Raw genomic sequence first — 17,232 nt, forward strand, 5'->3', positions numbered from 1 at the left:
TCATCACTATTCCCGTTGCATTCCAGCTAATATACCACACAGATGGACAAATTGTTCTGGACTGGCGGGACTTATATAGGTCCGATGTGTTGTTACAATTAATTTCGGGATAATGGATAGCATAAAAACAACAACAAACAATTAGCTACGCTGCATTGCACAAACTCACAGGAGGTACAGTATGTGCTCAGTGTTTTTCCAAGAAGAGGCTAGGGAAGGGGGAGAGAGCAGCAGCCATTGTGTTGGCAATGATTTTGGCATTTGAGGAATAATTCCATATATTTCCTGGTGGTCGAGGTCTTAGGGTGAAAACTAAGGGCGGAAAGAAGACCACTGATTGTTCTCTCTGTGGACCTCCATGTTAGCGGTCAGTGTGTGTGTATGTGTGTGTTAAGGCCTGCCAGCTGCAGCCAGACCCCATAAAGCCAGTCAGAACGCTCTGCTGAGAGCCAAGTAAACCTGTGTGATTGATTGGTCCTTCTCATGCGTGTATATTTTGTTTAATGTGGATCGAAATAGAAAGACGGGAAACTACAGAGACGAGAACATGAAAAACATCACAATGGAGGGAGAGGAGGAGGGGCAGAGAAGGGAGTAAGTAAGGAAGAGAGAAAGAGAGTGAGAGGGATCAGCGAATGATAGAAGGAACTACTTTGACATGAATTTGTCTCCTGGGGGTCAGAGTTCGACGCTGCACGGCCCGGGGACATAACGCACAACAGGAAGTAGTCTGAGCAAGAAGTGGCTTTGTCTACTGGCACTTTCAGAAACTTCTCAGATTAGACTTCCTTCCTTTGGCCTGATCCAGAGGGGTTGAATGAGCCAGGGATGAAAAGCATGCATCCTCCTGTCCTATACTCCTCGCATCGCCTCTCTTCTCCTCTTTTCTCCTTCTCTGTCCTCCCCTCTGATTCTCCTCACTTCTCTCCTCTTCTTCTCTACTCCCCTCTTCTCCTCTCCTCTCGTACTGCATCATTAACCCTGTGGAGAACACTGGAGTGACAGCTAGGTACCTTATCGCTCAGACGCTGTGCAGACACTGTATTGTGTGTAGCCGTGACACTCATCATTGTGTGTCTGTGTCATTGCTATCACAGAGGAGTCAGGGGGATTCAAGTCACTGTCAGAGAGAGCTATCTAGTGGGCTGTTTAGAACAGGCACCCATCCAAAATAGATTAGGTTCGAGGTCAAGGCCATTCGCCTATCTGTCTGTCTCTGTCCCCTTGGCTCCGAGGACGCATCGTGAACTGTCTGCACGAGGGTGTGCGGGGGACAATACCAGAGGGGTCATCAACTCTTACATAACATAGAAGAGAGAGCACTGGGTGTTTCTCAATATGCATACTACCGTGCTCCACACTCTCAAGCTCCGAGTGAATTCTCAGATGAAGTTCTCTTGAGTACGTTCTTGCGAGGACAAGAGTGTGGAGAACGCATAAAACATTACATTTGAGGATCACTCACACTCCCCCTACTATGTTACCTCACGCTGCACCTTCCCATTCACTGAACATTCTTCCAGCCAGGACAATTGCAACAATAGACGAAACAAGATATACACAAACCAAACGTTTTACTTCATAACTATCAGCTATGTGAATCATAATAATGTAGCTAACCAGATAGTTTAACAGGCAAAAATGACCTGAAATGAATATTATGCAAGATAGATCTCAATTCTTTGTTGGTAGCTATCTAACCATTCTTCATGGCTATCTAACAGTAGTAGCTAGCCAGTTAGCCCTATTGACTTATTATGGGCTTGCGATCTACGGTACGTAGGCAGGTAAACATTTCAAAATGTAATTTTAATCAAGATAAAATATTGTAGTCAGACAACATATGAGAAGTGAATAGGCAACATTTCATTCCCAAATCGGAGTGTATTTTTCTTTGCATACTTTCCGTTGAAGCTTGCATCGATGCATGCTTCAAAATATGTAGAAACGGAGTATGCATTTGATTAGTGCCCTCCGTGCTCTGTTTCGCATACTTTGATTTGGACTCCAATTTGCGTGCTTGGAGCATGGTAGTATGCATTTTGAGAAACACCCACTGTGTATCATGTCTTGGTGTGAAGTTAAATTACCACCCCATATTAGATGGGAGAACAAACGACAAGATCTACAACAGGGAGGAGGGACAACTGAGGATACGAGACCTTGAACCTTGACGATGAACCCACAGGTCGGTGGCCTTTTGTGAATGTACGCAAATGTACTCTGTCCCATCTGAGTGTGTGTGGTGACTGTTCCCTGTCCCGGTCACAGCTGGATAGAACACTGGGCCTGTACCCAACAGATCTGTCAGCCTCGTGACGCACTTCCTTTTTCCATTCAAATGGTAACATTCCCAAGTGATCCACTACACACTATCCCATTCTCCCATCCCACACACACATCCCCTCTTCATGTAAAATGGTTCCCCTCTCTGCAGGACACGATAGGCTATCCTACTGTCACAGACTGCTGACAGTGTTGTAAACATTGAATCATCCTATTTTTCGTGGACGATTACTGAGTTTTAACAGCACCTTAATATGGCGAAGTTTAAATAGAGGATAGAAGGGGGTCGAAATAGATAAAAGTTCATGTTATTTATTTTACCCTTTGTGTGAGAAGCAGATATCAAGAGGAGGATGCTTGGGCTGTGGACTTGGTCTGAACTCTCAACTCAGCTTGGTACTGTGTTCATTGTGATAAAAAGCAAGAGTTCTGTTTCAAGAGAATGGGTGCCTACAGACAAGTTGCGGTTTGAGTCCCAGGCAGGGATCCAAAATCAATAACACGATAATTTACTGTCAAACTCCAAAAGAAAACATCCTATCAGTCCCTTCTGCTTCATTTTCAAAATTCGGTTGACAAGACGAAACCCTTTGAGACACACCATCTCTTTCTGAAGGAGTCCTTTCTTTCTAAAAACTCACTTGAAGTGTGTAAATCTAGTAGATAGGTTGAACACAATACTCAAGTTAATGTCTCCACTATAACACTATACATCCCCAGTGTCTGACAGAGACTATTAGCTTGCTCCCTGCTCCAACACACTTTAAGAATTTTTATAATGTGTACCAGATATAAAATACACACAGGTTCTTCGGTACTGGGAAACTAAACAAACAAGGGTAATTGCTTCTCCAAACTGTCCCAGGGGCATGCACAGCTGTGGCTGGTTTGGAGAGCCCATCTGGGCCTGCAGAAAAGCATTTCTGGTTAACTATGGAAGTAGGGAGCCTGGCAGTGAGGCTCTAATCCCCCCACCCCCCCCCCCCCCCCCGGCTCCAAACACTGGAGCTGAACAGAGCAGAGTGGAGCAGCTCAGCTGGCAGGAACAGGAGAGCTGCCAGGCTAGACTCCTAGCCCTTGCCAAGCCCCCATTAGCGAGCTATCAGGCAATGCAGCCAGCTATCTATCAGGCAATACCTATTGAGAGTCCTTCTCTATTTCTGTAGGCGATTGGGCATTAAGGTGTCTAATAGAAGTCATTATCTGCTTTTCTCCCGGCTAGGATATACTGTAATTCCTGGAGTAATAATTTGCATATAACTTTTGTGTACTTTTCATACACTGACATACTGTAATGCCCTTACACTAACTGATACACAACCCCAAAGGAAACAAGTGGCAAAAGGAAACACTTAAATGAGAAGGTATACTTACGTATAAGCTGACATCCACGTTAGCATTGGGCAGAAAGTGTATGGCCTGCTCTGAGTCTGTGGTGATGATGAGGTGCATTGGCTTGGCAGTGGTCATGTTTAGTTCAAACATGGTGGAAGCCTAGAGGGGACCGAAGAATCAAGTTAAACTTCAAGAAAAATACATTCAAGTTTGTGATGACTGTAAATGCAAAAAAAGCATGATATTATCATGTTTATCACAATTCACCCCACGTTTTTTACTGCAAGAAAAACAATTCTTACACACACCCAATCACCCACCTCACCATCCATCTGAGTGTACAGTACACATCAACTTAATCACCACATCAACAATGGTTGTACATTCAAAACTGAGCCATGCATGGTATGTACAGTAGCTATAGCATAAACATGTGGCTGGCAGGGGAAGCGGCGGTGGCTTTAATTCCCACAGGAACTTTGCTGTGATTAGAAAATAAGAATCAAGCAGTATAAACATTTTTTATAAGAGATCACACTGGTGTCGCAGTGAGGGCAATGTTTACTGTAGGATTCTAAGAGCTAATCTGTTTGGTCACCTTATAGGCCTTATATAAGGGTAATTATGCAATGTCATTGTTTATGAGAGTCTCTTGATAAATTGTGAGCTGGCATAGATTCTAAATGTACTTTATGACAGATTAAAGGATGAGGCTTACTGCTTCCATATGTGTCTGACTGACTAGCACATACTGCACACACACAAAACCTGGTTCCCAATCTATTCCCCTCACACGTATATGGACTCCACACCTCCATGCTGAAAAATCTACTTCTCCAATAGTGTTATTACATTTCACTGAGTCAGTCCATGGCATCATCAAAATACAATGACTCCACACTGCAATGTAATGATCCTGTGGTGGGGTAACACATGGCGTTCGAAAGACACAAATGTAATCTAACACCTTCATTTATTTTGAAGGGACCAGGCTTGGGATTGAATTGTTGCCTGACAGCTCAACACAAGGGTTTCTATTGTGTTCTGTCTCTCCCACAGAGAAAGTCATTGAGAAAAGCGCATTTCTGTTCCCTTCCAGAGGCATCACATCAGCACAATACGTGTGAAAAATACAAGGATGGGCTGCATGCCAAATTATGTACCACTTTCTTCACTTCTTCAATTCCAGAGATGACAAGAATTCTGTTGATGGTAGGTCACTTGTGTGATTTGATAGAGACAGCTGATCTAAGACACATAACATTATGTAGTCTCTCTAGCATTGGGAAAGTTATCTACTATAAATCACTGCGTAATTATGGCGCAATATGGAAACGTGACATATTCACCCCAAGTGGCAGGTGTTGGCAGACAGAAAGTTCTGACTGAAGCTCCAAGAAGTCTGTAGTAGAGGAACAGGCTACAGAAACACCTGTCCAATCAGTCAAACCAGCACAACACTAGCAGAACCAGCTCATGGAACCAATCCAACACCAGTGAATCCAATCCAGCTCCAGCCAAACACCAGTGAATCCAATCCAACACCATTCCAACACCAGTGATCCCAGTACAGCAACAGTTCCTGCTGTGAGGCTTGGGGCACCAGGAGGAGTGGAGGTGAGATACTTGGGGTACCAGGAGGAGTGGAGTTGAGGCTTGGGGTACCAGGAGGAGTGGAGTTGAGAGGCTTGGGTTACCAGGAGAAGTGGAGGTGAGCGGCTTGGGGTACCAGGGGGAGTGGAGGTGAGAGGCTTGGGGTATCAGGAGGAGTGGAGTTGAGAGGCTTGGGTTACCAGGAGAAGTGGAGGTGAGCGGCTTGGGGTACCAGGAGGAGTGGAGGTGAGAAGCTTAGCCATATCCACTCCACTAATCTCTTCTCCCCTCTCCAGTGACAGCAGAGTCACCATGTCCACCTGGCCGGCCCCATACAGTGGACTCCCAACCCTGACAGAGAGAGGACAGGATGTGCATGGATGCACTCCTGTAGTGCACACTATCTGCTTCAGAGGTCCTGGAGGAGATTAAATAGCCTCTTTCTGAGTGGCAGTGGCCTCGACACATGCTTAGCTCACAAAGAAAAGCTCCACTAGGCAGTACAGGATTCAGCAGGCTGGAAGCCAGCTGTACAGAGGGTCAGAGAGGCATATTCTACACTGAACAAAAATATAAATGCAACATGTAAAGTGTTTTTTATAATTGTCCATACACACAAAAAGCTTATTTCTCTTAAATGTTGTCCGCACATTTTACATCCCTGTTAGTGAGCATTTCTTCTTTGCCAAGATAATCTATTGGCCTGACAGGTGTGGCATATCAAGAAGCTGATTAAACAGCATGATCATTACACAGGTGCACCTTGTGCTGGGGACAATAAAAGGCCACTCTAAAATGTGCAGTTTTATGCCACACAATGCCGCAAGATTTGAGAGCGCATGTAATTGGCATGCTGACTACAGGAATGTCCAGCATAACTGTTGCCAGAGAATTGAATGTTAATTTCTCTGCCATAAGCCACCTCCAACATCGTTTTAGGGAATTTGGCAGTACGTCCAACTGGCCTCACAACCGCAGACCACATGTAACCACGCAAGCCCAGGACCTCCACATCCGGCTTTTTCACCTGCGGGATCATCTGAGCCACCCGGACAGCTGATGAAACTGTGGGTTTGCACAACCAAAGAATTTCTGTCAGAACTGTCAGAAATCGTCATCCTCACCAGGGTCTTGACCTGAATGCAGTTCTGCGGCGTAACCGACTTCAGTGGGCAAATGCTTACCTTCGATGGCCACTGGCACGCTGGAGAAGTGTGCTCTTGCATTTTATCCGATGGCAATTTGAATAAACAGAGATACCATGACGAGATCCTGAGGCCCATTGTCGTGCCATTCATCCACCGCCATCACCTCATGTTTCAAAATGACAATGTACAGCCCCACGTCACAAGGATCTGTACACAGTTCCTGGAAACTGAAAATGTCCCAGTTCTTCCATGTTCTGCATTCTCACCAGACATACTAACCATTGAGCAGTAACTTTGCATAGCCATTGAAGAGGAGTGGGACAACATTCCACAGGCCACAATCAACAACCTGATCAACTCTATGCGAAGGAGATGTGTCGCACTGAATGATGCAAATGGTGGTCCCACCAGATACTAACTGGTTTTCTGATCCACACCTCTACATGTTTTTAAAGGTATCTGTGACCAGCAGACAACAGGTGAACAGTGTTGGGCTTCAACTTCCGGTCAGTCAAATATGTTCTTGCAATATTGACCACAGTCAAGAATAGAGGTCGACCGATTAATCGGAATGGCCGATTAATTAGGGGCGATTTCAAGTTTTTATAACAAATCGGTAATTGGTATTTTTGGCCACCGATTTGACGATATTTATTTTTTTATTTTTGAAATTACACCTTTATTTAACTAGGCAAGTCAGATTAAGAACACAATCTTATTTTCAATGACGGCCTAGGAACGGGGGTTAACTGCCTTGTTCAGGGGGGATTCGGGGATTCGTTTTTGCAACCTTGGTTACTAGTCCAACGCTCTAACCACCTGCCTTACATTGCACTCCACGAGATGAGATGATAGTTTCCGGATTCGACCATATTAATGACCAAAGGCTCGTATTTCTGTGTGTTTATTATGTTATAATTAAGTCTATGATTTGATAGAGCAGTCTGACTGAGCGATGGTAGGCACCAGCAGGCTCGTAAGCATTCATTCAGACAGCACTTTCGTGCGTTTTGCCAGCAGCTCTTCGCTGTGTTTCAAGCTGTTTATGACTTTAAGCCGGGTGGGTATAATTTGTGGAACGTTCCAACAGGAATCTATTCCAAAAACTTCGTAAATAACAAGGCTGCCAAAAAACAACGCAAAGTTGTATAGCAGCAGAATAAGATACCGAGTAGTGAGTGGTCTATTTCATTACGTTTTTCACTCATCACATTTGTTCCGAAAAATGTTTGTCCTCACTCTGGTTGCCTATGGACAAACATTAAGAATAAGCTACGTGGTGAGTTGATGCCTATTCGGCAGCTAGTTAGCTAGGTTTGTATGCGTTGTTGGTTGGCAACCTTTTACTTTACGTTTTTTGGAACAGATTCCTGTTGGAACGTTCCACAAATTATACCCACCCCTTCAAGCCTGTCAACTCCCAAGATTAGGCTGGTGTAACCGATGTGAAATGGCTAGCTAGTTAGCGGGGTGCGCGCTAATAGCGTTTCAAACATCACTCGCTCTGAGACTTGGAGTAGTTGTTTCCCTACCTCTGCATGGGTAACGCTGCTTCGAGGGTGGCTGTTGTCGATGTGTTCCTGGTTCGAGCCCAGGTAGGAGCGAGGAGAGGGACGGAAGCTATACTGTTACACTGGCAATACTAAAGCGCCTATAAGAACATCCAATAGTCAAAGGTATATGAAATACAAATCGTATAGAGAGAAATAGTCCTATAATTCCTATAATAACTACAACCTAAAACTTAACTGGGAATATTGAAGACTCATGTTAAAAGGAACCACCAGCTTTCATATGTTCTCATGTTCTGAGCAAGGAACTTAAACCTTAGCTTTTTTACATGGCACATATTGCACTTTTACTTTCTTCTCCAACACATTGTTTTGCATTATTTCAACCAAATTGAACATGTTTCATTATTTATTTGAGGCTAAATTGATGTATTATATTAAGTTAAAATAAGTGTTCATTCAGTATTGTTGTAATTGTTATTACAAATAAAGAAAAAAATTGGCCGATTAATCGGTATCGGCTTGCGATGGTCCTCCAATAATCGGTATCGGCGGTGTAAAATCATAATCGGTCGACCTCTAGTCAAGAATGTGTTATAAGCTAGTGAAGTTTACAAAGATAGAGATGAGGAAGACAGGTTATTTATATTCTGTTTTGAACTTGCCAATTAATTACCATAAATGAATTGGTATTTACTTCCTATGTATATCAGTTGGGAGGAAAGGAAGGTAAAAGGTTTGCGGTTGTGAATCCCATTGTTTTGTTAAAATACTGAAGTGGAGGAAAGTACTTAAATACCTCTAAAACACAGTTCTGAAGAGGTGCATTTGGGGAATTAACTATTTATATTTTATCCTGACGTGGCGGTTCTCAAAAAAATCATCTCTAATTTCTTGCTTGTTTTGGAGCTGGATTTTCTTTGCTGCTGGCCTTTTTCTTTGTGTGGATGAGTGTGCTGAGGAACACAGTGTCTTTTGTTCGTATCTGCTCGCTCTTATTAAATTGATTGTCTGCTGCCTGCTGCTGACAGCATGCATTCCGAGAGGGCCACGCTGGGCTGAGGCGAGGGGCCGACATGAAATAATCGGACCCCTGATGTTTGGAGCTGGTCAGAGGAGACCACCAGTGTATTGTCTGAGGCCTACCACAGGGCTAATACACAAGGCCTCTGCAAGGGCCATGTTCAACACAGACAGACAGACAGACAGACAGACAGACAGACAGACAGACAGACAGCACACCACACCACAATAGCTGCTGTCAACAGACCATTTGAAATGTCAGGCAGGTTAGGGTTAAGGTTTGGGTTAGGCTCAAAACAAAAATCTAAAAATTAACCTTCTATTGCTGGATTTGAACATGCAACCTTTGGCACCAGAGGCAGATGCTTTCAAAGCATTTCAGGTTTTAAGTTGAGGCATTAATTCTAAAGTTTTAAGGTTGGGGTTAAAGGAAAACTCCACCCAAAAACAATCTTTTGGTATTTGTTTCATTACTCCATTGTTGACATAGTCCCAAAATGGGATGTTTTTTTGTATTTTGAAAGTTACATATGTTGAAAACTTGATTGCTAACAAGCAAAATATTTTGGGAATATGTCAACAATGGACGAATGAAACAAATGTATTTATTTTACCTTTATTTAACTAGGCAAGTCAGTTAAGAACAAATTCTTTTTTTAATGACAGCCTAGGAACACTGGGTTAACTGCCTTGTTCAGGGGCAGAACAACAGATTTTTACTTTGTCAGCTCAGGGATTCGATCTTGCAACCTTTACAGTTACTAGTCCAACACTCTAACCACTAGGCTACCTGCCGCCCCAAATACCAGAAATAGTTTTTGGGTGGAATTTTCCTTTAAGTTTAAAATCTTAAGGTTAGCCATTAACACTGATGGTTAAGTTTTGGGATAGGCTTAAAACAAAAATCATCTTTCTATTGCTGGATTTGAACAGCAGATGCTTATGACTACCCGCCATCTTTGTCCACAACACCTTAGCAAAACCAAAACCTACTTGAAGGCAGTTGTGGGAAAAGTACTCAATTGTCATACTTGAGTAAAAGTAAAGATACATTAATAGAAAATGACGCAAGTAAAAGTGAAAGTCACCCAGTAAAATACTACTTGAGTAAAAGTCTAAAAGCATTCGGTTTTAAATATACTTAAGTATCAAAAGCAAATGGAATTGCTAAAATGTACTTAGGTATCAAAAGTAAAAGTACAAGTATAAACCATTTCAAATTCCTTATATTAAGCAAACCAGACGGCATGGTTTTCTTGTTTATTTATTTATTTACGGATAGCCAGGGGCACACTCCAACACTCAGACACCACTTACAAACGAAGCATTTGTGTTTAGTGAGTCCGCCAGATCAGAAGCAGTAGGGATGACCAGGGATGTTCTCTTGATAAGTGTGTGAATTCGACCATTTTCCTGTCAAAATGTAACTTTTGTACTTTTGTGTGTCAGGGAAAATGTATGTAGTAAAAAGTACATTATTTACTTTAAGAATGTAGTGAAGTACAAGTAAAAGTTGTCAAAAATATAAACAGTAAAGTAGAGATACCCCAAAAAACAACTTAAGTAGTACTTCAAAGTATTTTTACTTAAGTACTTTACACCACTGCTATAAGGTAACAGCACTTACTGTTGCCGCTAGTAGCCGGTTTCCACATCGTCTCCCGACGTCCTCGGACATGTATGGACGTCAAATACTGACTTGTATCACGGGTGACCTGGCTGGTGTGTGTGTGTGTGATAATAGTAGGGACAATGAGTCTGGTAATACGTCTGATTAAATGTTTATCATCAAAACTCCCTGAAGAATAACTCAATAATCAGTCAGCTGATAGATGCATGTCTTCTTTCTTCTTGGGATTCATGATATAAATTGACCTCTAGTTGCCTCAACAAGTGAAGTGGCCATAGCTTAGAAGACTAAGTACTAATCTGACAACTAGACTATACACTTTCCGTTCGATTAAACATAGTAGGGTTGATTAAACATACTAGGGTCTTACGTGAGTTGTTATCCTGGTTGCTAGGATTGCTAGGAATCATATTGTTAAATAATGAGTGAGTTCTTGAAAAGCACACAGTATACAGTAAATGTGTGACTAATTTTCCTGTTATTTGACAGTTTATGGGCAACTGATTCACTCAGTTTGAGTCAATAGAGTCAAGGATGTGTCTGTGACTAATATATGAGTCGACAGGATTTACTCTTGCAAATCAGTTGGGAAACAGTAATTTCACTTTAAACCAAAAATCAATGGCCTTTACTAAAGAACTGTCCTCCCTTCTTCTAACTTTGTCCATCACTCTCTCGCTTCACTCTATTAGTTTGAACAATGCCGTCCCTGGTCACTCGCCCTTGCTATTTTTGTTCCTGTGCTTTCCAGATACAATTGTTTTCCTTTTTTTTTGAGAGAGAGCTTCTTGAGAGCCACTTTTTTTTAAAGGCTTTTGCTGGTGCATAACAGCTTCCCGTTACTCTTTGTCTCTCTCCCCTAACCCGAGCCGGCTCCGACGGTCCAGTCTCGGCTGTGAGCCAAGGCCCTCACACTCGTGCCTGAATGTGACATCAATGGGGTCTTGGCAAGCCCCTTCCCTCCTGCCCTGTCCAGCCCTCCTGCCTTCCACCCCCCTCTTCCCTCCGTCCTCTATCCCTCCATTCCCCTCCAAGGCTGAACCCATACACAGGCCGCCAGGCAGCCACACTTCCTATATGACCCCTCCCTTTCCACAAACAGCTTTGTCACTACCTCTCCTCTTCAGGGGGCCTAATATTCCATCATAGTTGTTTACAGTGCCTAGTGGACATTGAGGAATGGTCAGGGTTGTATCCTGGCAGGGGGTGAGGGGTGTTCAGGGGTGATGATGGGAGCGGGGGGGAGGTCATGTGAACTCTTGTTTAGGATGGAGGGATTTGTTTTTTGTCTGTGTGGAGTGCATGCAGGTCTGCACTGAAATACTCTGCAAAACCCCAAACTAAACTGCTGAAAACAGAGGGGGAGGTAGAGAGAGAGAGACAGAAGAGAGAGAGACAGAAGGGGATGACAACAAATAACTCTGTTCTCCATCCTCTGGTAGTTTTGCCTTCAGCCAAAGACATACCCCTGCTTTGTGTCTAACGATAAACAAAACCTCAAAATCTTACATTTTCAGCACTTCCCCAAACTGATGCAGTAAAGGGAGTGATAAGGCTGTGTGTGTAGAGAAATGACATGACCCATCACTCTCCAATTGCAAACATTCAGCCTGGTCCCACAGGAGAACATGGAATGTCCACGGGATCACACGGCAGGCTTCAACTCCAGCCTTTGTGTTCCTCCTATTCTCCAATCTTTTCGTGTTTCATAATAAAATAAAATAAAAATTTATTTGTCACATGCGCCATATACAACAAGTGAAATGATTACTTACAAGCCCTTAACCAACAATGCAGTTTTAACAAAGTACCCTTCAAAAAAGTAAGAGATAAGAATAACAAATAATTAAAGAGCAGCAGTAAATAACAATGGCTGGGCTATATACAGGGAGTACCGGTACAGAGTCAAAGTGCGGGGGCACTGGTGTCTAGGTAATTGAGGTAATTATGTACATGTAGGTAGAGTTATTGAAGTGACCATGCATAGATAATAACAGAGCAGCAGCAGGTTCCAGAGGGAGAGGAGGCAATGCAAATTGTCTGGTTAGCCATTTGATTAGCTGTTAAGGAGTCTTATGGCTTGGGGGTAGAAGCTATTTAGGAACCTCTTGGACCTAGACTTGGCACTCCGGTACAGCTTGCCGTGCGGTAGCAGAGAGAACAGTCTATGACTAGGGTGGCTGGAGTCTTTCAGCATTTATAGGGCCTTCCTCTGACACCGCCTGGTAAAGAGGTCCTGGATGGCAGGAAGCTTGACCCCGGTGATGTACTGGGCCATTCACACTACACTCTGTAGTGCCTTGTGGTTGGAGGCCGAGCAGTTGCCATACCAGGCAGTGATGCAACCCGTCAGGATGCTCTCGATGGTGCAGCTGTAAAACCTTTTGAGGATCTGAGGACCCATGCCAAATCTTTTCTGTCTCCTGAGGGAGAATAGGTTTTGTCATGCCCTCTTCACGACTGTCTTGGTGTGCTTGGACCATGTTAGCTTGTTGGTGATGTGGACGCCAAGGAACTTGAAGCTCTCAACCTGCTCCACTACAGCCCGTCGATGAGAATGTGGGTGTGCTCTGTCCTCCTTTTCCTGTAGTCCACGATCATCTCCTTTGTCTTGATCACGTTGAGGGAGAGGTTGTTGTCCTTGCACCACATGGTCAGGCCTCTGACCTCCTCCCTATAGGCTGTCTCATCGTTGTCGGTGATCAGGCCTACCACTGTTGTGTCATCAACAAACGTAATGATGGTGTTGGAGTCCTGCCTGGCCGTGCAGTCATGAGTGAACAGGGAGTACAGGAAGGGACTGAGCACACACCCCTGAGGGGCCCCCGTGTTGAGGATCTGCGTGGCGAATGTGTTGTTACCTACTCTTACCACCTGGGGGCGGCCCGTCAGGAAGTCCAGGATCCAGTTGCAGAGGGAGGTGTTCAGTCCCAGGGTCCTTAGCTTAGTGATGAGCTTTGAGGGCACTATGGTGTTGAGCGCTGAGCTGTAGTCAATGAATAGTATTCTCACATAGGTGTTCCTTTTGTCCAGGTGTGAAAGGGCAGTGTGGAGTGCAATAGAGATTGTATCATCTGTGGATCTGTTGGTGTGGTATGCAAATTGGAGTGGGTCTAGGGTTTCTAGGATAATGGTGTTGATGTGAGCCATGACCAGCCTTTCAAAGCATTTCATGGCTACAGACGTGAGTGCTACGGATTGGTAGTCATTTAGGCAGGTTACCTTAGTGTTCTTGTGCACAGGGACTATGGTGGTCTGCTTGAAACATGTTGGTATTACAGACTTAGACAGGGAGAGGTTGAAAATGTCAGTGAAGACACTTGCCAGTTGGTCAGCGCATGCTCGGAGTACACATCCTGGTAATCCATCTGGCCCTGCGGTCTTGTGAATGTTGACCTGTTTAAAGGTCTTACCCACATCGGCTGCGGAGAGCGTCATCACTCAGTCATCCGGAACAGCTGATGCTCTCATGCATGTTTCAGTGTTATTTGCCTCAAAGCGAGCATAGAAGTTATTTAGCTCGTCTGGTAGGCTTGTGTCACTGGGCAGCTCTTGGCTGTGCTTCCCTTTGTAGTCTGTAATAGTTTGCAGGCCCTGCCACATCCGACGAGCGTTGGAGTCTGTGTAGTACGATTCAACCTTAGTCCTGTATTGATGCTTTGCCTGTTTGATGGTTCGTAAGAGGGCATAGCGGGATTTCTTATAAGCTTCCGGGTTAGAGCCCCGCTCCTTGAAAGCGACAGCTCTACCCTTTAGCTCAGTGCGAATGTTACCTGTAATCCATGGCTTCTGGTTTGGGTATGTACGTACAGTCACTGTGGGGACGACGTCCTTGATGCACTTATTGATAAAACCAGTGACTGATGTGGTGTACTCCTCAATGCCATCGGAAGAATCCCGGAATGTATTCCAGTCTGTGCTAGCAAAACAGTCCTGTAGTTTAGTATCTGCTTCATCTGACCACTCTTTTATAGACTGAGTCACTGGTGCTTCCTGCTTCAATATTTGTTTGCATGGTCTCTGTGTGTGGAGTAAAGGTGGTCTAGAATTGTTTTCCTTCTGGTTGCACATTTAACATACTGATAGAAATGAGGTAAAACTGATTTACGTTTCCCTGCATTAAAGTCCCCAGCCACTAGGACCGCCGCCTCTGGATGAACGTTTTCCTGTTTGCTTATGGCGGAATACAGCTCATTTAGTGCGGTTTTAGTGCCAGCCTCTGTCTTTGGTGGTATGTAGACAGTTACGAAAAATACAGATGAACTCTCTAGGTAGATAGTATGGTCTACAGCTTATCATGAGATACTCTACCTCAGGCGAGCAAAACCACTTCCTTAGATATCGTGCACCAGCTGTTGTTTACATAAATGCATAGGCCGCCATCCCGTGTCTTACCAGAGGCTGCTGGTCTGTCCTGCTGATAGAGTGTATAACCCTCCAGCTGTTCCTAATGTCGTCGTTCAGCCATGACTCTGTGAACCATAATATATACCGTTTTTAATGTCCCGTTGGTAGGATAAACGTGCTTTCAGTTCGTCCCATTTATTTTCCAGCGATTGAACGTTAGCTAGCAGGACGGAAGGTATGGGCAGATTAGCCACTCGTCGCCTGATCCTCACAAGGCACCCTGATCTCGTACCCCCAAATCTGCGTTTCCTTCTCCAGTGAATAACGGGGATCTGGGCCTGGTCGGGTGTATGTATTATATCCCTCCCATCTGACTCATTGAAGAAGAACTCTTCGTCCAGTTTGAGGTGAGTAATCGCAGTGCTGATGTCCAGAAGCTCCTTTCGGTCATAAGAGACGGTTGCAGCAACATTATGTACAAACCAAGAAACGAACAACGCAAAAAAATGAACGAAATAGCATGGTTGGTTAAGAGCCGATAAGATGGCAGCCTTCCCCTTCCACAAACCTGGCAGCGAAGCGCATCACCACATTTCTCTTTCTCAGACCACTATAGGACCTTTCTTGGCAGAAATCTATCTTTGTTCAATTGTGTACATAAAAACATGGTGAACAAGTCAGCATGTTCCAGTTGTTTTCTAGGAGGTCTGCCAGAGGGAGAAGCAGAGGAAGACAGGAAGATTCTTCCAGTATTTATCCATTTAGTAGGGTGTTAGGTCATGAGACAAAATCTGGATGCTGAGCGATAATTTTACTATTTGATGCTGGTGCTCACTTTATAAATCATGATATTTTTGATAAACTGTGAATTAAATTGAAATAATTTAGCATAAATATCTTCCTTAATATGTTGTGAATAACGTGTGTAAATGTCAATGTTGCCTGATTATTAACTGTTCATGAGCATGTCTCTCTGATATCAAGGCGAGCTCCCTCAATCAGTGAGGCCAGAGTGATTTGACGCTTCTGACAACCACTTTTCGCGCTCTCCTGAAAACACTGCTTTCACATTTGTCAATTCAGGAGGTGTTATCTTGTCCAATCATAAACGATTTCAGTACCAACTTGAAGTATACAGGTTGACTGACGTCTGGAAGAAGCTTTGTGGAGCAACTGAGCAAACGCAAGAATCGCCTGAGTGAGAAGGTAAGCAAGCTGTCATCTACACTGTTTGACCATATACGTTTTTTTTGCGTTTCGTGAAATGTGTATCTCTACAAAGCTCAGCTTTTCGGGAGAATTTTGCTACTGTATTCTGCTATCAAGATGTCATGCTGATTGTTGAAGCTTACAGATGCTCATTCTGTTTTTGTTTGTTTGATATTAATAGGCCTGTATTCTTGCCATGTTTAACAGATACCTTGCATGTCTGGATGGCCTCTTCTACCCCACTTCTGACCAATTAGTCTGTATAATGGAAGGACACACACACACACACAGTTTATTGGTTTTGTGAAAAGTACAGATGCTCATTCTGTTTTTGTTTGATGTTAATAGGCCTGTATTCTTTGCACATTCACTATGAACTATGGAACCTACTGCACTGACATCTGCCTGTATGAAATGTTTTATCTTTGCTGCTAATAAATGGGCCAAAGACTCAAAGAATATGTTTGGAAAAGGGTTTGTTGTGTACGCATTTATCTCACCTTTACTAGAGTAGCTGTCAGGAAGGATAGCCGCCACCGCACACACACACACACACACACACACACACCACACAGCGTAGTCTAAAGCTTCCGTATGCTGCCCAGTCGAAACAGTTCGCGCGTAGACTGAGTGTACAAAACATTAGGAATACCTTCCTAATATTGAGTTTGCTCTCAGAACAGTCTCAATTCGTCAGGGCATGGACTCTACAAAGTGTTGAAAGTGTTCCACAAGGATGCTGGCCCCGGGTGACTCCAATGCTTTCCACAGTTGTGTCAACTTGGCTGGATGTCCTTTGGGAAACTGTTTAGTGTGAAAAACCCAGCACCGATGTAGTTCTTAACACACTCAAACCGGTGTGCCTGGCACCTACTACCATACCCCGTTCAAAGGCACTTAAATATTTTATCATACCCATATACGCACTGAATGGCACATATACATAATCCTGTCTCAATTGTCTCATGGCTTAAAAATCTTTCTTTAACCTGTCTCCTCCCCTTTATTTATACTGATTGAAGTGGATTTAACAGGTGACATCAATATGGGATCATAGCTGGATTCACCTGGTCAGTCTATGACATGAAAAGAGCAGGTGTTCCTAATGTTTTGTACCTTCAGTGTGTATTATGACAACATTTTGTGATTT

General features: G+C 43.7%; 1 protein-coding gene across 2 annotated transcripts in view; it reads right to left on the reverse strand.

Moving 5' to 3' along the window:
• Window positions 1-17,232, reverse strand: part of LOC115204094 (endoglin) — a 45,438-nt gene that overhangs the window by 10,151 nt on the left and 18,055 nt on the right. For both annotated transcript variants that reach the window (XM_029769403.1, XM_029769402.1), the window contains exon 4: window positions 3,661-3,780. In XM_029769403.1, the coding sequence (XP_029625263.1) occupies window positions 3,661-3,780 (120 nt within the window). The remainder of the gene's footprint in view (window positions 1-3,660; window positions 3,781-17,232) is intronic.

The sequence above is a fragment of the Salmo trutta genome, chromosome 12 (genome assembly GCF_901001165.1).
Source record: "Salmo trutta chromosome 12, fSalTru1.1, whole genome shotgun sequence".
Lineage (NCBI taxonomy): Eukaryota > Metazoa > Chordata > Actinopteri > Salmoniformes > Salmonidae > Salmo > Salmo trutta.